This window comes from Atractosteus spatula, chromosome 15 (assembly GCF_055471065.1).
Source record: "Atractosteus spatula isolate fAtrSpa1 chromosome 15, fAtrSpa1.hap1, whole genome shotgun sequence".
Taxonomy (NCBI): Eukaryota; Metazoa; Chordata; class Actinopteri; order Semionotiformes; family Lepisosteidae; genus Atractosteus; species Atractosteus spatula.
Window position 1 is genome coordinate 23,023,652 of NC_142720.1, and position 22,405 is coordinate 23,046,056.

At 38.5% G+C, this 22,405-nt stretch overlaps 1 protein-coding gene across 1 annotated transcript; it reads right to left on the minus strand.

Moving 5' to 3' along the window:
• Positions 1 to 758: 758 nt before the first annotated feature.
• Positions 759 to 22,405, minus strand: hmgcll1 (3-hydroxymethyl-3-methylglutaryl-CoA lyase like 1). The gene is made up of 9 exons (XM_088933858.1): positions 22,140 to 22,405; positions 21,175 to 21,243; positions 18,566 to 18,673; positions 17,885 to 17,980; positions 17,115 to 17,263; positions 13,441 to 13,504; positions 11,222 to 11,410; positions 3,688 to 3,813; positions 759 to 2,291 (listed from the first exon to the last, which is right to left on the minus strand). The coding sequence occupies exons 1-9, from the start codon at positions 22,233 to 22,235 to the stop codon at positions 2,190 to 2,192; spliced, it is 999 nt and encodes a 332-aa protein (XP_088789984.1). The 5' UTR covers positions 22,236 to 22,405; the 3' UTR covers positions 759 to 2,189.

Below are 22,405 nucleotides of genomic sequence, written 5' to 3' on the forward strand. Positions count from 1 at the left end.
TAGCTTCACTCCGCTTGTAAATGTATTAAATTGCACTTGTTTTAAATGCCTAAGAACATTCAAGCATATCCTGAAAGTTTTGACATCACATAAAGTATTGTAAAAGTTGCAGAGTAGATTTGAATAGATGGTGAACGTGTCACATCGCTCTGTGCAGTTGAATATCAGTGATTACAATAATTGTTTCCTGCAGGTTACCTTCCTGATTGACATTGTACTGCTGCCACTTTCCCCCCAAATTCTTTGCATATCTTAACTCGCCATGTTCTTATTTTGTGGGGACTGGCATGATCCCTGAATCCGATTAAATACTCTTCAGCCTGTGTATTGAGCGCGGGTACAGCTGTGCTCAGGCCTGTGTATTGTGCGCTGGTGCAGCTGTTTGCTATGCACTTTTTACTCAATAAATTGACATGTTTTTGCTCCTTGAGTTTCAGCATTTTTTTTTTGGAAAGCTCGGGACTCTGGAAACAACTTGACGTCAGTGAGTTTTTGGATGCAAGACGTTTTACATATGCAATCCTGTATTTAAATAAAATGTTTATTTAATAATGTATAATGTATACCGTTGTACAATCCAGCCAGTCTTTCCACTGGGACACATCCCAGCTAGGCGTTCTGGTCCGGTCCAGTCCAGGACAGTACGGGGAGGCAGACACTATCGGGTCCCAGGTGGCACTGAGCTCTTCACCCACACCTGTGTCGGGCAGGACCATGGAAGTTTAAATGCTAAAAAAGAGACCTTCACACTTTATGAGAAATGTTGCAATGTTTATTGCTTTCAAGTCATTTGATCTGTTTCAGCAATCTTATTGTGAAAAATCAGAAGGTATTGTACATCAACATCTTAAAATTATTTTAAAAAATGTTAATTGTGTGAAAAGTCTAGTATTTCTGATTTTACAGACAGAATTCCCCTTTAGCACATTGTGTCTGTTAAACCGAGGGTTTGCTGTAGTTCCATTCAGTCACACAGCTGCTCTCTGTGTGGTCGTATAACATCAGTAGCTGCACTCATGCACCACTGAGGACCCCGGTAGATGGACATCTGTTTGGACATCAGGCACGAGGAATCATTGCAAGCAACCAAAAAGAATTTCATAATTGAGAACAAAATTAAGGGAAATCAAAGCTCTTGAAATTAACGTTTTGGATGAAGCTCTAAATACTCCGAATGAATTTCAGAATGGATGTAGATGACAATTCTCCCCAGTGAAGCAGGTGGACAGTTGTATTGAGATAACAAATACAGTTAATATCTTAACACTGCTGGAGAAGGACAGTGGCTCATGTGATAGTGATTGGGGCATAAAAGGTTCAAAAGCCCTTTTATTCACTATTTCCAAAAACTTCTACTGTTATATCTACAGGTAGATATTAGGATGTACTGCTTAATTTCTCGTTGACTAAGTAATTAGTCATTGCATGAATAACATTCAATGAATGAAGTTATTGAATGAAAAATAGTTTCCACTAACTTACAGTATATAGGAAAATGTCAAGCATTTCATTTGAAGATGTGGTGTTATTAAAGAAAATACCACCATTTCTGCAATCCTATGATGAGGAAAAGTGTCATTTGTTTTTGCAATAAAAAAAACAGGCAGAAGGGAGACATTAACCTTTCTGAGGGACTTAAACTGGAAAAAGTAAAGTTATAGATATGTACAACATGGTGGTGCTTGGAACCATCTGCCTGGAAAGAATTCAGGAAATGAAAATATATTTTCTTGATGATAATAATCAGCTGTGCTGGTTTCTAGAGTGTGGTGGCCCCCGTGACCTACCTGGGACTCCAATCTGAATCGAATTACAACCATTTCTAGCAGGAAATGAATGGCCATGGAGTTCGAGAAACACCAACTCAAAGGAATTGCTTTCACAAGTGTGGAATGATTTCCCTTCTCATTTCATCAGTAGACTACACATCCAAAATCCACACAAATGTGTGATTAGAAATTGCAACGATCACAATCTTTGGTTTTAAAATGGTTATCAGCATTAATATATACAGTATATACTTCGGCTCTGCAGTGCTTTATATTACAAGGATGTATCTTTTCCTGCAGCATAGATAGGTAACAATGCAAAATATACAGTACATATCAAAGCACAGGTGAACAGATAACACAGAGGAGCGCATGTCGGCATATTTTCTTCCTGTTCGATAGGAAACAACAATTTAAAACCTAGGGCTTGTAGATGGCTTGAGCAACTTTGGAGCTTGTCTTCCGGTTTAAGGCTTTGCAGATGAAGTCCCCAGCTTCCATCACTCTGTCAAGATCCACTCCCTGCAGTCGCAAACACGGTCCGAAATCAAATCTTTTGAAGCACAAATAAACGTATATCCGAACCACAAGGGGGAGCCCTGACAGTAAAACAGTTTTTAATGTAACGAGTAGAGCAGAGAAAGTCCTAGCTTGTTAGCTTTAAGGAAGCTTAAACATTTTAAGGTAGATAGAATCTGCTTTAACGTTTGCACTGATCTATGGGTTTGGGGATCTGAAGTTGGGGAGTATTGCCAAACTGTCACAAAATCGTCGGTGTTGATCTTCCGGCCCTACTCCAGTCTATCAGGTACGATTCTTGCCTAAAACATTTCATCCTAAAAGCGCCCTTCACACCCTTTGTTTAATTAATTCAATTTTTTCCCTCTCAGAACGCAGATACTGGTTTTCTCATCTCATCAAACAGGTTTAAATTCTTATTTATACCTGCGGCCATGCCACCGCTCAACAGATGATTCTCCTGTGCATGTACAGTACATGTGTGTTATTTACTTGTGCGGTTTTCTTTATATTGTAACGCAACGGGGGCTCCGGCGGGCGCCCTTGCCGCATCTGGTCGGCCCCATCCCGACTGAGGCTCGAACCCGGGACTTCCGCGTCTCTCTGCAGCGACCTAGCCCCGTGAGCTAAAGAGAGATCTCTCCACAGCCCAGTAGCTGTAGTCCTGCTATCACAGGGAAGGGCGGTGACGTCACCTGCTCTGGTACGCCGGCTCTTACACAGTACCTGTCGGCCGTAAGCGTTACAATATTGTCAACATAAATTGGCTCTTGTGGATAAAGACTCAGCTCTGACATTTTCCTTATTTGTAGACAAATGCTTTTAATTTAGGCACTGTTAGCACCTTTCAATGGATACAGTCACAGGGACATCAGAGTTATTTTTTAATAAAAGTACCATTTTACGTTTTCCTGATAAATCTTCATTTATGTCGCTAAAACGGATGCATATCCTTTAGTTTCCCATCAATCTTTGTGACTTTACCTGTGAACATTCTGTTTACACTAGATTTTAAATGAAGTCATTTGTTGTGGTTATCTTTTTCAGTGATGAATTAACACACAGTCCATGCAAGTGTTTGTTGCTTTTATTTTTCCTCAACTTCTATTGCTTGTTGTGCTTCCAGGGTGAGTGAATTTCTTGTATTACATTTACAGGCAAATTGCTCTCTTCTCAAAAACAGAAAGCTTGCTTTTCTGTTTGTCAAGCTGCAAGGTTAAAGATTACAACTCACAAGAGATGAATATTCTGACTATTTCTGGCCATTCATTCATAAAGGATTGCTGTTCTGAAAGTTTCTTGTTTAAACTTAGGCATCTAGGGTGAAGATCACGAATCTGATCAGGTGCAAAGAGAAATGAAGCTTCAAAGGTTATTTATCTTCTCAAACAACACTTACCGTATCAATACCTAAACCATTGAGCATATACAGGACATCCTCAGTAGACACATTTCCTGAGGCTCCTTCAGCATAGGGGCAGCCCCCTAGACCAGCCACTGAGGAGTCCACCACAGAAATCCCCATCTGAATGAAAGACACAGCAGAATGAGTTGATTGCAGTTGAACTCTGTTGACTATATTTAAGCCTTAGTTCACAACCAGTTCACAACCTGTGTGGTGGCTCTCTGGCTCAGGATCTCCGCCTGTGGCTGGAAGGTCGCTGGTTCGTATCCCGTGGCCGGCGGAGGAATCCTACTCTGTTGGGCCCCTGAGGAAGGCCCTTAACCTCAACTGCTCCAGGGGCGCTGTATAAATGGCTGACCCTGCGTGGTTCTTGGACTAGTTGGCAAGCTCTCAAAAGACAGCCATAAAGAGTTCGGGCTTCTATCATTGTGAGCAAGAAGAAACGGAAGAGCTAAGATTAAGGGAATTGTCACTACTACTATAATATCACATGGAACAAATAATTAGTATAATGGAAAAATGTCTTGTTCTCGGACAGGAGTTGTGCAGTCTCTTGTTATTGGACCTCTGTTGTACATTATTTGACTAACAGATGTCTGGTGTAAGAAAATACAGGCATGGGGAACACATACACAAAGCTGATACTTTACTGTCGTAAAGACAGTTTCTGCTTACAATACCCCAGTATTATCCACATAGGAATATTCTCTTCACATCACATCACATCAAATAAGAATCATGCATCACCGGACTGTTCTTGTTTAACTTTCCTGCACTCTATTTTGAGTGGAGAACACTTGCAATTGAAATAATTACAGAATTTGTACTTTCGGGAAGATAATATGTCTTTATAGCCCCACCACAAAACGTCTGGTCTCCATGTTGATGGAGACAGTTGATGGCCCTGTTACAAACTGTTCCACTGTACATGTGAGCCAGTGCTGGTCTACTCAGATGAACACCGTGATGATTTTGGCAATGCTAGTTTCATGTAAGAAGTCTTGTTTTTTTTTTCTTTTGCTTGTTAAGAGTTTAGTTCTTGGCCTCCGTAGAATTTTAATCTTTCTCTCATTTAATTTCTAATTTCTGGCCAATTTACTTAATCTCTTCCACTCACTTCTGTTCATTTTTACATTACAATACCTTTTTGCTCAATTCGGACTCAGAAGTTTACATAAACATCATGCCGTGTTACGGACTAGGCTGGATTGATTTGCAGGCAGCAGTGAAGTGATCTGCCTAGAGCAGCTCTTTACAACGCAGTTTACCACAAGGTGTCACTGCTGTATGAGTTGTGCTTGAGGGATTTCAGTTTTAGCAAAACCCTGCTCTCTGATACACTAGGTTATATCTACCATTAAAACAGCTTATTTAGTATACACTAACAGGCCATTTACAGCATGTGGTGAGCAATCCTGTATGTCTTATTTTTCTTACAGGAAGGGTGCCATTGCACCCATAATTCTTTGCAAATATGTGCGTAGCCTGTGAATGGCTGATGAGTCATCCTTCCTGCTCTTTGACAGAGGCTTCATGAGGCGTTGTGAAGAAGGCACATGTCGATTCAAAAATATGAACAATGCGCCTACAATGTCAATATCTATCAATGTGCTCCCTGGGTCTTGAGTGAGAGTCATTACAGTCACTAAACTGAATTAAATATGAAGTGGTTTCATTTTTTTAAAGAAAGTCCGGGCGAATTGCAACTCTGTACATTAAGGTAAAACACAGTAGCTCCATGAGTGTGCAGTCAATTTATCAGCTGGTCCTTAATAACCCTGTAAATACAATAATATATTTGTAATGCCTTTTGTTTAGAAACGCAATTGGAGTTCACAGATATGCTGAATTAAATAGCCTTTCCTTAACATTCTCACATCTGTGAATCCAAACAGTTGTCTATATCTCTACTATTTCAAGCACAGAAAGGAGCTTGTCATTTTTATTATAAAAATGGTATTAAGGCTGCTTTACAACTGCCACATGATAAGCTCCTGTTATTTATAGTATTTGCCGTGCAGGTGCATGACTATTAACTAGTTACTTTCCAGGAGGAGGAAATGAGTATTTAATGTGCCTTGGCGGCCCCTGTCTTCAAAGCCATCGAGTTATTTACAGCAGGCTCTGGGATCTTTGTCTTCACCGTTACAAATTATGAATCCAAATGTCTATTTTTCAGAAGCATTCCAGATTAAGAGATCACAATGTTTTCCACATGTCTACTTTACTGTCAGGAGAATATTAAAGACGTTTTCCAGCTTCCGTTGCTTGGCCAGATGTTGGGAGATTCTACAGTGAAGAGAAATTAACGCATTATCCTTCCTGTGACCCCGACAGTGTTTTATCAAGGATCAATAAAAGGCTCCATTAGGGGTTCTGCTACCGTAACTGCAGTTATCCCAAAGAAACAGGGCTTTTAATGACAATTGCTTTACTTGTTAACTTGTAATAAATGGTCAGTTCACAGCACTGTTTCGTAAGATTTCTGTCATGCAAACCTTTAATAGCTGTTTGTGTTGGCACAGAGAAATCACCAACTCTGGGTTATACTGTACATTTCCAGACTTTGGTTTTACTGACATCAGCGTAGGATATTGTACTGGGCAGACATTTTGTTGTGTAAACATTAAGCAGTAATTTACCTTGTCAATCCATTCAATACTCTAATTGCAGGAGGCCTCGGGTCTCAGGTAGAGAATTTGAAATAAAACACAGACCTCACATCACATACGGTAAAACTTGTTCAGAAACTCAAACTGGCAATGTTCAACTAAGTTTGCAAAATCCAGAAATCTGCGCTGGCTCCATTAAAAGCTGTATTTAGCCAATGAAATGTGGTACGATTTAGTTTCAAATTGACTTAATATTCAAACAACAAAATAGTGCCTTGGATGCAGTGCAAAATTCAAAATGTTACAAAATATTTGTCTAACAAAACAAATTTACTGGACTAAAGACCCAGCTAATTCTTAACTGAATTCAGAAGATGGTAAAGATACAATGCCTCCTGAATTGCAATCAGGAGAGATTCTTGAACATTTATGGTTATTGCACTTTCTTCAGGATAAAAAATAGTCAATTGGTTAAGTATTGTTTTGGCGAAGTTAGTCCATGTTAATCATGGTTGAACACACATTTTCTTTTTCTAATTTAAGATACTAAAATTACATGGTGTCATTCATTGTGCTAGCAGAGTAGAAGAAAAACCGTACTTAGATGGGTACACTGTTAAGATTTTCCCTACCAGAGTCCTGCCAAAAGACAGCTTTCAATCCAGAGTTCACACTCAATTCCAGAGTTGTGGTGTCTTTTCTTAAGAATTAAAGTTAAATTGAGATTAAATGAAGAGTTAAATCAAGCTTTAAAAGTTCAATGTATACAGTAGGTTGCAAGATGCACAGCTCTTTTTAGTCCTTGAAATGGAGTTTCTTTCCAATCGATGGTTCTGGAACACAGTGCTATTGATTTTTTACCTCCGATCCTGGAAAGGGGTCAGTTTTTCCACTGCTTTGATCAGAGCAACAGCCTGGCACTCATACCAGGTACTGAAGCTCCAGGGCAGAAGGCATCCTAATGAGGCACTCAGCTTAACATGCAATTAAAAATGGAAGTTAATTGTAGCCTGTCAAATCATTAACATGACCAGATTTAAAGGAGCCTTTTACTAGAAGGTGCAGCTGCTTGCGCATTGCTGGGGTTCCTCTGTGATTCCTCTTTGCTCTTGGTTTACAGAAAACATCGATCTGGAGCTCGATTAACAAAGCAACGTTTCTCTTCAGTTCTCAGTTTCAATCTCTGTCAAAATAGGAGGAAATGCCACAGTTGCACCAAAGGTTCTCCCAAAGAAGCACTAAATTAAAAGAGCCAATATAATCTTTCCTTCACAAAACAACAATAAGAAATTTTATAATTAAAAGCACACACTATGTAATCCCATGGAAGCCATTTAAGACCCTATATCCTGTTCTTCTTTTAGTGGTTTTAGATCCATGCTTTAGAATTTCAATTGCAGTTTTATGATTTTTAAAGACATCATTAAAAAAGTGCTCTGTAGTCTTTAGAAATGTCTGGGCGGACTATTAAAAGATTAGTTTATGGAGACTAACAAGAGAGCTTAGTAAATATTTTGGGTTCCTCTGATGTGGTAGAACAGTCACAGACTACTTTGTGTGTCATCTTCCATAAGGTGTGTTTATCAACCGGACATTAATTAGGTTTACAGTTACATATGCCATTGTGAACGTTGCTAAGCAGCAGTGGTGCATTGAAATGAAAGGGCACTTTCTGTAGAGGTAAGGACCGGCTTTAAAAAAATGTATGCTTGGAACCAGGCTTGCTATTAACATTGTATATTAAAATCTCTCTTGGTTTTAAATTTTAGAACTGCATTGATGTCTTATTAGCTAGCACTTTGTATAAAGTGATACTGTCTAGAGCTTATGATGTCAAAATATGCAGATTCCTTGTTTCCAATGCATGCAGTATGTCTTACACTTGCAGGCAATCCATTTCATTCAGATAGTTTTAAACGTTTCAGTAATTGCGTTGCATTAAAAATAGTACGTTTGTGTCTCCTCACTTTTCCAAAGTCAAGGCAAGCTTCCATAGTCTATATGGAGGCACCTAGTTTCTGTTAAATATCATTTAGACAGCCCCTACTGTTCAGCCTCTTGTGGATAGATTTAGGCCTGTAGGCAGCATTGCTTCCTTTAGGAAGTCTGGCCAACAATATCCTGCTTGGTGAAAGACCCCATCTAAACATTTTCAAGACCCCTGTGCTGGGAAACGGTAAACCTTACGAACTATTAATTTCACAAAATGTCGAAATGTTACTGCAGGTCTCTTAGGGCAACAATATAAATAGAAACAAATATTTATAAATAAAGATATACCTTCTGGCAACAGAACCTAGATCACTGAACATTTTATTAAACATAATTCTGTTCACTTTTCCCTAAATAAACAATCTTGCATCCTTCAAAACTCACTTTACTTTAACAAAGAATCTTGGTTTGTCACTACTTATGTAGTGTGTAATAATAATTCTGCAAAGTTTAGACAGATGTGGAATTCTTCCCAGAATGATTTGGAGGTGATCACTTTTTAGGTTTATCATTAAAGTGAATTAATTACTATTGCAATTAAAATAAAAACAGCAAAGTTGATACCTTTCTGAAAAGAGATGCTTGATGAATTAAAAAGCCAAGTCCATGAATGGAAGAGTACACATTTAGTAGTTTGTGCCACACCGAAGGTGAATTTGTAATGGATTGGAGTCCACAGAACTTGGAATTCCTTTATATTGAACAAAAGCAGAGGTGACTGTGCTCTGACAGGGTTAGACGAATTCATTTCTGTCACAGCTGGTGGTGTGAAGTGCTACCACTGCATAATGAAAGGCTACGATAAAATCTTTAATTTCCATCAGGTCTCTTGAGCTGGGGAATTACAAATGGTTGGCTAAGTTTCCTTGCCTATTATTTTTTTGTGGTCTTTCTGCAGCTGTAATGAATCAGTTTTATGCTGATTCACACAAAGAAATTTAACATGTTTTGAACAAGTATGCTCCTGGCTCTCCTCAGTCCAGTCAGGCATTGCAAATGAGCCAGAGTCTGTGTCTGAAGTTTAGGTAAATTATGCTAACATGTGAAGCTGAAAACTGCCATCATGCTGCATGGTAAACAATAGTCTCTTAGTTTCTTATTCTAATCTAGTCATTGTTTTTTGTTTCTTCAGTCTCTCGTTAGCCGGGTGCTTTTTGATGGTGAAAGCTGTAGTTTTGCTCTCATTATAAGTGTTTGCTCTTCATTATGTTAGTCCTTCTCTGCAGCACTTCAAAGAGTGGTTTCAAAGATCTCTGCATTCTTGAGAATAACAAGATTTGTATGTCATCTTATTTATATACAAACATTTGCGCTCTTATAAAGTCCAAAAGACTTTGATTCCCTCAAGAGATTATCTATTTACTGCTTAAAAAAAACGGTTTACATTTTTCATGTCAAAGAATGCTGCAGTTGGAGTATGATGTGTTGCAGCTAAAGCTGAACAGTTGTTTATTATAATTGTGTACTGTATTTAAAAAGGATGGTGAGTTGGACAATTCTTTCCAAAAAAGCAATAGTAATTGTTGGATTGGTTTTGAAATTTCAATAAACACCAGGCGGAGAGCAGTGTCTGAAGGGCAGGAGCTTTCTGCAGCACTTCTCTGGCCAGTCCCATCACAAGAAGGACTGCGCAGTGCACGGTGTGGCTGTCAACAGTGTGGCATCTGTGAAGTACCTGGAGCTTTGTTTTACCTTATGGTTTAGAAAGACCGCTTCGGTGCTCTGGGTCTCTACTTTTTATTATCCCGTTTGCCATGTGTGTCTGTGAGGCAAGGGATCATTTTTCTGATGGCTTGGCACAACCTTGTCACAAAGTTCAACAGCTCTTAGACAGATGAGGCAGGAGCCCTGCAGGCTATCCTCTCCCCTGAACTTGAAGGCATTGTGAAAGACAGAGGGCTGTCACGTGAACAGACACTGAATAGGTGAGCCTTTGTACCGACCCTTTACATCTGCTAACCTGATGAAGAGTCCTTCTGCACTCCTGGGGAAGACAAACTGTGAAAGAAGCACAAAGGCTATACAAAACACCACTATTGAAGTGAGTAGCTCATTGCTCTTTTTTCTTTTTTATGTGCTCAGTAGTTTCCTTAGGTTCTTTTTTTTTCACTGCTACTTTCCACTTAGATTATTTTAATTCCAGGGTTTGGTTGGGGTGGGGTCTTAAGCTCCTACAGAGTCTGCTATAATTGGGGGAATTCGTTGATGCCACACATCCTTCTTATTTAGTCCTAGTAAGGGTCACAGCAACATGGAGCTATCCCAGAAGCATAGAGCAGTACTACAGCCTGGAGTTGATGCCCGCATGTCACAGAGCACACACACACCGACTGAAACACAGAGGGACAGTTTAGAGACTAGCTTACCCTGATGGCATTTTCTCGGGAAGGAGGGAGGAAATCGAGGTGTCCAACAAATTCCCATGTGCAAGTGGAGAGAACATACACACTTCACAGGAAGGATCCCAGTCTAGTGTCAGACCCCAGACCGCAGACCCAAGAGCTGTAAGGCGGCAGTGCTAAGCACCATGCCACTGATCCTACCATTCATTTACTGAATTGGTACTAAATGTGGGAATGATTTGCAGACTAGTAGATGTAGGAAATACTGAAGTCAATGGCTTTTACACAAGGGCATCATGTCAGGTATTCAAAATATTACCACCGTTGTCATTGTCTTCTTTGTCATTATCGGTCTTCTTTTCAAATCAGTTATATTATTATTATTTGGCAAACTTTAAAGGTTTAGGCTTGAAATATGAATGCGAAGTCTTTCAAAAACTGAACTTTATAAAAACACTGTGTATTTTTATAAAGGGCACAGCTTTCTTGTTTGTCAGTATTCAGCTTTGGTGTGTAACATGCGGCGCGGCGCGAGATGAGCCTCCTGCAGGCTCAGGGTGCCCGCCCAGAGAGTTATAGTACCTGTAAAGCTGTCAGGATGTTGGCGAGGGCTTGCCCGTAGGTGTCGTGGCAGTGAACCGCCAGGGCCCGGCTTGGGATTTCCTTCAAGACACACTCCAGCATCTTGGCCATTTCCCCCGGAGTACCCCCTCCAGTGGTGTCTCCCAGGGAAATCTCACAGCAGCCCAGGTTGTACAGACGTTTAGCCACCTGTAATGTAAACTGTGCCTGTCAGACTGAATTCCCACACGGGGTTAGTTGCTTGTGCTTGATGTGGTAACTGTGAAGAGGAGATCCCAGAGCATTGCACTCCTCACCACAAACGAGATGAGGATTACTGAGAGGGACTGACAGCCTGACAACAGCGTTACCCCTGGGGTGCTTGTGGTGGAGGAAGAAGTGATGTTATAACATCACAACCAGCACCCTGAAGTGCATCATTTCTATTTCACAAGAGTAAAAAAGAGAATGTGCACTGGGCACTGTTAAAATGATCATTGTAAGTAAAATTAGAGAACATCCTTTTCCACACTACTGTATATACTGTACACTGTGTTTGCCTTTACGGAATTCATAGTGTCATGAGAAAATTAAAGCAGAAGTTTCATAACGTATCGTGACGATGACCATGTGTTAGAGGTGAGGAGAATGGTTACCGTACCAAGACAGTTTGTGAGCACTCGGTAAAATCACAGAAAATTATCGTCTCTAACCATGAGCGCTTTAATGAAAACAGGTCTTTTCTGAAATAAACAAAGCAGGTTATACTAACCTGTTCAGTGTTTCCGAGACACAATGGTGTATGAAGTAGAAAAATAATAATAAAAAAATCAGTCCCTGAAATAATACGTCAACCTCAAGTTTATTTAGCACAATTAAATAACTGTGGTTAAATAACTGAGTAACAAGTAAATACAGGTTAGTAGAAACACCTCATGTCAATAGAGTAGCTGGTGCTTACCAGCCTGGAGAGGGTTACGACACTTTTGTGTAAAGATGTTTTATCAGTATGATCTCTTTTGGTAGAGGCCCCCTAAAAATGTACATGTACTTCAGTGCTTTCTTAAATATGCAATGAACTAATTATTTTATTTGGTAGTATAGGACAGAGTCCTTAAAATGCGATCTGTTACGTACATAACGGTCAATTTATGGACCATTTTTTCTTTTTTATTTCTTAGAAATGTTGTGATGCCATGGTTTTTACCAGTTTTATTTCGAATGCTGTATGTTGCACTGTTTGCTGCTTAAATTGCTCCACTTGGGGGCATAAGGGATGAGTAAAGTATTTTGAATGGAAATACAACCATTCTTAAACATTTGGGGCTCTATCCATCTACTGGTAGACATAATCTACAAACGGAACTACAAACTTTGCCCAGGACTGGTCGTGGGAGAATAGCCAGGAAAAAAAAACCTGTCTAAAAAAGAACACTGCCTCCCATTTCAAGTTCTCCAAAGAGATCATCTGGAGGATCCAGAAAACTCCACAAAATGTAACAAATTTATAAAAACGTTACAAATGGCCACATTGAGAAATGTTTTGTATGTTTTGTTTTTGTCGAAACCAAACTCTGTCTTCCAAGAGAAGAACCTCAACCTCTCCATCAAGCATGGAGACCCAAGTCAGACCTAAACCCCCAGGGAAACTGGATGGTAGGTCCTGCAGCCAGCTGTTTATGGAGACCATTAAATGGCACAGACTTAAAGCAGTTCTATAGGAAGAAATGGGCTCTAATTCCAGAAGCCTATTTGAGAGACTGATAAACCGTTAAAAGAAACACCTAATTGTAGCCAAGGCATCCCAAGACAGTGCAACAGGTTACTGAATCTGAGGGTTTAGAAGACTTGTTCACCTCAGGATATTTGATGTTGGATCATTAATTAATCAAAATATATAGTGTAATACATTTAATCTGACTGTCTTCATCTTTCTCTAAGACTCCCATGAAAGCATGAAGGTATCATTACATTTTAGTAATTATCTAAAACATGAGAGAATATGGACCAGCCTAGAGAGTTCATAAACTTTTTTGTGGCACTGTGCACAGATGAAATACTGCATATTCTTCTTGCATGCTGCCACTTTGTCTGTGATAATTTGCCAGGATAACATTGTGGATCTAGTGTCAGAATGACCAATCAGACCATATTTCCCTTCCCGTTGTACCTTTAACTTTCTTCATGGCTGTCTCATTACACGATACTGCACAGTATATAATTAAAAAACTCAAACTTACCTCTGTTACTTTAGCTGGTTGTATGTATCCTTCAAAGGGGCATCCTAGTGCACAGGACACATATCTACAATATATTAATTTTAGAATTTAGCATTCAGTGAAAGGGCTGTGCAATACAATACATATTACCACATGTTTACTGACATGATCATTGTTATTTGTGTGATTCAATCAGTTAACTGTCCTCTTTTTTAGAAAGTGTGAAAGTACATGTAAGCTGTATTACAAGTGGTGGTGTAGAAATTCAATAGAAGAAAATAAAAACGGTTTTATTGTAGTGAAATCTAGTCTTGAGTCAAAAACTTATATGAAAGGGAAGTTATATTTGCACACTAAAATATTTAATAAATATATAATATTTGCATGCTATTATTTGTTCAAAATGAATTTTCTCATGTTAGTTATTTATGTTTCATTCCAATCAAGCTTCTGGGCACTGGCATTTTTGTGTTTTCTTACTCATTCAAGAATTATTTAGCACCTTGCATTAAACTGAGTAAGAACAGATCAATCTACTGTAATTCAAACCCAAAAGAAATGTGCTTCATGTTCAGATTTAAGGTGAGATGCAGGATGGAAGATAATTAATCCAGGACTAACTAAGGTGAAGCCTTCTTTAATATGAGAGGATAAAAGTCAAGTTTCTTTTTCCCTTACAGAATTCAACAGTGGTTTTAAAAGACATGGCACTATTCCCTGAAGTCAGCATGCTCTAAAAATTGAACAAAGAAAGGTCAAACAAAAGCTTGATGTATTTTACTTTTCTTCCAGTTATAATTATTTTTTAATGTAATGTTTAGAATGCATTTATCTTGAAAATATCCAGGACATTGTTAAACTGTCAGGATGTCATTTCACGGGCTTGTTGGTTTCTTGTGAATACCACTGCTCTTTGGTATGGACCTCATGAACCAGCATATCTCCTGTGCCTCAATTACAGCACCTCATGAACTGAGAATTAGTCAGTGGAAAAACTTGTAAAATATTCCATTTCTGTAGATGAGGCTTAACGATTCTGCTTGGAAATGGCCTGCCCAGGCAGACAGAGGTCTTGTCAGGTGTCTCCCCCAACACATACTGGACAGATTTTGAAAAAATATTCATGCAAAGATAATCTCTTGACAACATGGGGATGCTCCCACAATGTACATGATTTTTTAAAATAAAAACGGCATCTTCTTTTATATAAAAGAAATGCCTCAAATATGTTTAATGTTGGGGATTTGTGTAGAGTATAAGAGAACAGTTCATAAAGATAGAATGAGACTTGATAGAGAGGACCCACAAAGATGAGCATGTATGTCTGTGAGAAGGAAGTTATAGCCAATCAAACACAATTACAAATGCTCCTTGGAGTGTTAGGTCCTGTGAGCACAGAAGTCTAAAGACTGGGCAACCAGGAAGAGTGGGGACATGTACAGTCTTAGCTATTGCTATCAGCCCTGCTGTTTCATTCTGATATTCGGATAGTCGGTGAAGACTGCATGCTTTCCCACACGGCCCGGGAACAGTAGGTTTGATCTGCCAGTGGTAATCATTGCTGGGAATGATACCTGCGTATAAAGGTCCATCCTGGCTGCTTCTGTGCTTGTTGCCAGGGTCCTACTTCATTTTTTAGGGGTTTATGAATGGTCTGGGGGAGAAAACAACTTTTGAAAAAACCAATGCAGGCAAAGCAAAATGGTCTTCTGGGCCTTAAAAGCTTCCAGTTTGTATTGTGGGGGGGAGTGATGTCCTCTTCAAAAACCATGCTCCTTTCCTGAGTCCTGAGTAGTTCTCTCTTTTGTAAAATTCTTAAACTCTTCTTTGCTCATAGTATGGATTCTTTCTGCTGTGCTACAACAGTATTCCACTGAGGCCTTTCCTGAAGTGCCCAGCAAAGTTCCAGCAATTAGGTCCTATTCGTTGTACCTTTCATTGCAATTCTGGTTATGAGAACCATATCATAACTTACACCTATTACATAACCGTTCTAGAAAACAGTGGAAAATCTAATACAATTTGGGTGGTAATAAAACACAAAATATCACAAATTCTCTATATGTTCAGAAGTACACAAATCACTGGCACATTCTTACTTTTCTAGTATCTCGTCTCTTCATCAAACCATTTGATCTGTGTTTGTCTTTAACATTTGCTCCCCATATCAACAATATAGAGAATAGGAAAGTAGTGTGTCCTTTAAATATAAAAATATTAACTGTTTGTCTTCAGATGAGCTAACAGGGCACACTTAAAATCTACTGGTAAAGCAGAAAATGTTTCTCTTGGGCTTGGGTCCTTAGTAAATATTGTAGTCTTACAATCAGCTACTGGAATTTCCATAGAGCCTCTCTCTCCTCCTGGGAAAAGAATGTTCTTTAGTCATTTCAAACATCACTCACTTAGTCATTTTAACAAAAACGAGGATGTCAAACTGATGTGTATCCATGGTAATTCTGCTTTGGTTCCTTTGAGATTAAAGAGTTGCTTCCACTATTTGAAACATCCTGGATTTGGTTAGCCACATCTGGCATTCTAGTTGTAACGGATACGAAACACCAGGTTAAACGAGCATCTGGAACTGGACTTTCTTACCTATAATTTCTAACATAATTTGAAGCTGTTTAAGTATTCCGTTACAAAATTCTGTTCAAATAAAATAAATACAGTGAACATTCTGTGCATCAATGAAGGATTATGAAGGCAAAATATCTTTTTTACAGAACAGTGAAAGGCCAGTCAGGTTGTTTATTTGTAAGTTTTACGGTTTGCATTTTTGATGTTCCTGACACTAAAAATACATTAGTAAATGATTGTTGCCAGGGTTTTTTTCCCTAAAAACCTTTTTAGAGAGCTATGTTAACAATGATATGAATCAACAGCTCATTTTTCATTACAGGGGTCTTTCATTTTTCAGTCCTGTTAACAGGCTTGCTTAGAATTAAAATGGAATCAGAGCATGACTACATACTACATATCAGGCCACATTTCAGCAACCTTGGCTTTAGTTTCAAGTGGAATGTGGACTGAAATTAAAAGGCATCTTAGACACAAATTAAAGAGGAATTCTGAATTTCACACAGGTGTATGGATATACAGTGTGAAAAATAACACTACAGCAACACAGTATGGGAAAAGCTGAAATGGCTCTAGAGTTGGAGCAAATTTTCTTTTGCTGACATATAAAGATTGGACACTTAGTCGTGTCGCTCCAAAAAGGCAAAAACATTACTTTCATAGACATTAGAGAATGGCATACTATTTGTCCTCAAAGTCAGCTTCCAAAATAACCCCACAGGTGATGTAATGAAGGTAAACATTGTGAACCAATTCTTCATTGAGCTATAATTCTTGAGGCCATGAAACCTTAAGAGCTAGTATTTAAGTCCACTCTGAAATTATTCAGCAGTCTCCCATTCTGATTGTGTTAGAAACAATGTTCTCAGAAAATAACACACAGTACAAACAGTCGAGCTACCAGACTGTCCACAGTGTGCGGTAATAGTGAGCTGGCCACATTATTTACAATCCACTGCACATTTGTTTGGCTCAGTGTTCATTTACCACAGATGTTATGCACAGTTGGCTTGAATTGGAAAAGGATTTGCAACATGGCAGTAAACATTTACAAAAAAGCAGTCCCTGTGAACTGCTACCTCTTGGTAGGATGTGTAAGACTATGATGTACAAACCCTCGGACTGGTATCTTTGCCTCTTCTGCTGATCTGACTATGTCGCTAAATTTGTGCATGCTTTCTTCAACAGAGCAGTTAATATTCTTCATGCTGAAGGTTTCAGAGGCAGACCCAAACACAGCTACTTCTGTAGCCCCGGCCGCAACCTAAGAAAATAAAACCAGATTACAAATCCATCTAGCAGCTCATTATCGCTTCATTAAGTATGTGGTGCTGTGGTGAGAATTACTGTGCTGAGGTCTACTAAAAGTAATGAAGTAATTGTCTTTCTGAGAACTGCTTCTAATAACCAACTAATTTTCCTTCTCACTTGAAGCTTAAAACCTTAATGCATGCATAAATATACAATAGTCCTGAACCCCAGTCCATCCCAATTTCAAAATGAACCAGCCCAGATTATACTTATGCTTTTGGACAGCTAGGTCAGACTTGTGACTTGGACCATCCTAAATCAGAATTCTTCACAGGCCCAATTTTGATTTAGACTGAAATTAAGAAAATAATGTGAAGGCCAAAAACAAAAGGAAAATAGCCTAACATTTTAATAATACTTATTTTAATTAGATTTATTACTTCATCAATCAATCCCAGACCTAATGGTAGGAAAAATACTCCAATGCTAGCTAATTCTGAAATGCTTATTGCTTGCTTGTATGCAAGATATGCACAGATATTATTGGTAGCAAAGTTTTAGTGAAAAAGAAGATGAATTATAGAAAAGCTCTATATTTGTAAAAAATGTATTTTGAAAGAACAGTTTTACTTACAGCTGCCTGAAAGCCTTGCATATTAGGAGTGAGAACTGGATATTTAATATGAGATAACTTCTTTATTCCTTGTAGGACTTCTGTCTGATCTGCCATCTTTGAAATAAATATTATCAAAAAGACACAGTGGAAGACCAATTCATTATCTTGTAAAGAATGATAATAACAACAGAGTTCAATAACATTGTGACACTTATCTGCTCTTTATTCTGAAAAAAATATTTTATGTGTCCTTCAGTGTATTTAAAAAAGTAATCTTTATTGTAGTATTTCTAGGCTGTATAAAGGTCATCGGTCATGATGACTAAATATATACACACAGATGGTCTGGTAATAGAGACCACAAGAGTACTCCTATTTTACTGGCAGAAGTACACATCAGTACTCTACAATAAGGTTGACATGACAAAAAGTACTACATAAATCTGAGCAAAGTGATTATAAGGATGTTTATGAAAATGTGATTAAAATGACCTCATAATGAGCAACTATATCTCTTTTAACTCTGCACAGAAAACATCTTGTAAATGCTAAGAAGCTATAACAAAATGTGTGTAGTCTGAACCAGCTGTTTTGTAAAGATGAAAATATAGTAGGTGCAGTATATGGAGAGCATCAAAAGACACTTAATGAGACCACCATGAGTATCCCCTTACAGTGCGACTGTGAAAAAAGTATTACCTGTGGGACCCACTTTGATGACACAAAGCTAGTGGCTTCAATAACTGGTAGACCAGCTTCCGAGAGCATATCTATCAGCTCAATTTTGACTTTTGTTGGAACAATTTCCTGTAAAACAATTCAAAGAGTTTAAAAGGTGCCTGACAGTTGTCAGTGCTCTCTCTGGGACTGGGACTTCAGTTGCACCTCAGCAGCAGCTGACGAAACCAGCCAGAATTCTGTCGATACCAAGCAGCAGGTAAGCTGAATGAAACCCTTTTAAGACTATTCTTCTAACTTTCTTCAGTCTACAGCAGTATTAGTCCTAATAAAGTCACTGATTGGTCTTCAGCGCTCTTGCCAACATCATATGTCTTTCCTATCTCTAACTTTCTCAACTAACCCTTTAAATTCTAAAGTATATTGCATTTCACAGCTGCTTGTTTTTGTTGATTTATTTCTACACCTTTTTGTTGGATATACCCTTAACATTGAATGAGTTCAGTTTGATTTGAACTCAGCTCTGTCTTCATGTTTTTTTAGCTCAATGGAATTAAAAATGACATACTGTATTTCCACTGATTGAACTTTATAACTTCTCACTCTTTGACCTAGAGGAGTATGTTCCTTATAAAGCACTTCTACAGTGCACAAATGCACAATGATGGAAAGTTAAAAGCCATGAAAGATACAGCGTGTCTATCCTTTCCATAACGGAGAAAATTAAGCATGACTTCATAACAGACAGATGTACCTTACCAGCATTAAACATAACCAGCATATGAACCATCTGGTAAAGTCATGTCATACTTCCGATAGATTATAAGGTCATGTGGTGCTTATTTCATTAATACAATATTTGAAAGAAAAAATGGAAAACATATGTTGTTTAATGCTATTCGTAAAACAAATGGAAATCAGAAAACGTTGCTGAATTTTCAGGAACACTACAGGGTTTTTCATACACCGTGATATTTTGAGCTAGCAAAGGTAATGAAGGTACTGTAATAGATATTCATACCAAAAATTCTAAAAAGATTTTGTTTTTAGCACTTTTTATCCCAAAGCTCCTCAACATATAGGAGGGCAACCATGTCCTCCAGCACTGACCTGGGTGAAGCGTGGAAACCATTATGAGCTGGAAGCCCCCTACAAAGCAGGGCAGGTGGACGAGAAAGGGCTTCGCTGGCTGATCTGAAACGCTGGCAGACGTTTCGGGGGGCCAGACTGCCAGCACAGAGCGGAGTTTAACCAGGGCTCTAGTCTGCCCTGGCAAGAGCCCCACGTGAACTCACGATCCCCAGTACGGGCAGCGCCAGCGGATCTCTAATGAGCGAGCTGTCGGGACCTCGGTTTAGTGGCTCCTCCCATGGTTGGAACCTCCAGTCGCCATACTGAGGCATCGAATTGGACTTTCTTTCCCATTTCATTACTGACCGGGCCTAGCTGTGCTTAGCCTATGAGATCTAAGCAGATCGGGCTTCAGTGTGCTAATGTTCCTGTAATTCTGTGTGTAGTTTATTCTTGACCCAGGAAGTGTCTCCAGTAACATTAACAGATTTCTTTTGTGCAGGTAATAAGAACCCAGGATATCATGTGTTCTGCCTGCAGTTTGCTCTAGGCATTGTTCCTTTTGAAGTCTGATACATCATGAAGGATCTGTAATTTATATATTTTTTCTTAATTAAGCTCTCAAAATGAAACAGTTCTTTTACCGTAATTTACTCTTCTGAAACTCTGCGCTGTTTCCCTGGGTTTTCTGTAAAACTGAAACAGGTATTTTATTCAAATAATTATTCATTAATCAGTCTGGACAAAGCTTCCAATAAGCAAGTCTTTGACTGTTTGTCAAACCAAATGTAATTTCACATTAAGAGTAATGGATGTTGTTTAATTCTATAGCAAACATTTGTGACAAAGCCTCAGAAAAAGCAATATAATGTGTACTTTGGGATTGAAAGTTTTAATGTTTTAGAATGACCTACAATGACATGTATTTTAGGAAGAACAGTAGGCCATTCAATTAAACCTTTTTTGTTCATTACCCATGCCATTTTATTAATTATTTAGCTTCAGGTTGTACACCAACAGACTAGATGTTCTCTCGTTTTGCTTTCAGCATATCGTTCTGATGAAAATTCAAAGAATAACACAGAAACAATGTACTCTATTTCTTGATGTCTTTCTATGTATGTTCATACATATCAATACATCTTGTCAACATAAGGTGCATTTTCTGTGCTGGAATATAAACATGTTTCACATCAAATTCCCTTTTTGTGCAAAGAGTAAAACAGAAACGTCTCATAATTCATTACAGAGGGTATTTACACTTTAATCATACCGTGAAATGGTGCAATTTTAGATAAAAAAAACAATATTACCAAAGCTTTTAATCAAGCACACTAATGGCATACAGCAAATTTCCTGCCATGGTTGGAAATCAAAACTTCATCATGTCTCTCTGGCTAGAAAGAAATGTTGTGTTATATCACACTGCTATAATAAACGTCTTGACAGACATTTTGAAGTACACATGTAAAACAAAGGCTTGGCTAAAAATGGATTCAGTTTTAACATTCTTTACAAGCAAGAAGAACTTAAAGGGTTAAATAATTACAAAAATATACCTTTTCATTCTGTAGGCCATCTCTTGGTCCAACCTCCACAATTTTAACAAACGTAGGCAGTCCAATTTTCTGAAACAAATGAAAATTAATAATAGAATTCTTATATTCTATTATCTGTATCTACGTTGCGCTGCAGCAATAAAGTAAAGTCATTGAAGAGAGTATTGAAATTGACTTAAGTATCACAGCTGTGCTGTGTATTCAAAAGGTGCCAAGTCTACTTTGTTGTTTGAACTAAATTATTTTTTTCAGCATACACTCAGAGGAAGTAATCATGTAAAATTCCCATGTATTTTAGTATGTTTTAACAATGTCCGGAAGAAAGATGATAATGCAGTGTAGCACTATAAGTATGTGAAAAATATTTTTTGTCCCAGAGAAGGCAGAATTTGTAAAATTTAAAAAAAAGAAGGACATAGTTAAAGGTGGATACAACTGTCTGCAGAAAATCACTTCAGATGGTGATCAGGTTAGCATTTCATTTGTTCTAAAGCTGCTAAATCAAGGAATGAGGAAGACATTAGTAAAAATGGAGATACCAAGCGACTGAGGCTGCTCCTCTGACATGTCTCCCCTGTGTGACGTGAAGTAGGAGTCAGCTCTAAGTGAGTAACCAGGAGGAAGCACAGCGCTACAGGCACCAGATCCTCTGTGGCGTGATGTCACATCATCTGCCAGTAACTCTGTCTGATCGCATTCCAGTCTAACTGAACACGGCAATAATGAGGAAACAGACCTGAACAAACACATGTTGCCATGTGAAAAGCCCTTTTAAAACACTGGTATCTGTAGATTACATCACTAGAAGGAAAATATATTATTATTCTTACTAATATATTAAATTATATTATTAATATATGAAATCTTCAATGAGTGAGAGAGATACGGATGGCGCATTCCTTTGTTCTGTATCTGCCATCTAACTGTTGAGTTTGTATTCAATGTATGCAAGACAGACACCTCACCTTCTCTTCCTGCAGTGAATGTGCAAGCCAGGAATAGTCCCTGTTGAGATTCTGGTAGCTCAGGCAGTGCTTCACAGCAGTGGGGACGTTACCCATTTGTTTATCACTGTGTTTGCCCCAGGATTCCACACACTCACTGACCCTTACAGCTGGGCTCGATACACCCAGCTAAAGCTGAAAGATGCATTAAATCAGCAGTGATCAGCTTTTTGCGTTTGGAGAGCCGCTGTGAGCCAGGCTCTGCAGCTAACAGGAGAGACTGACTC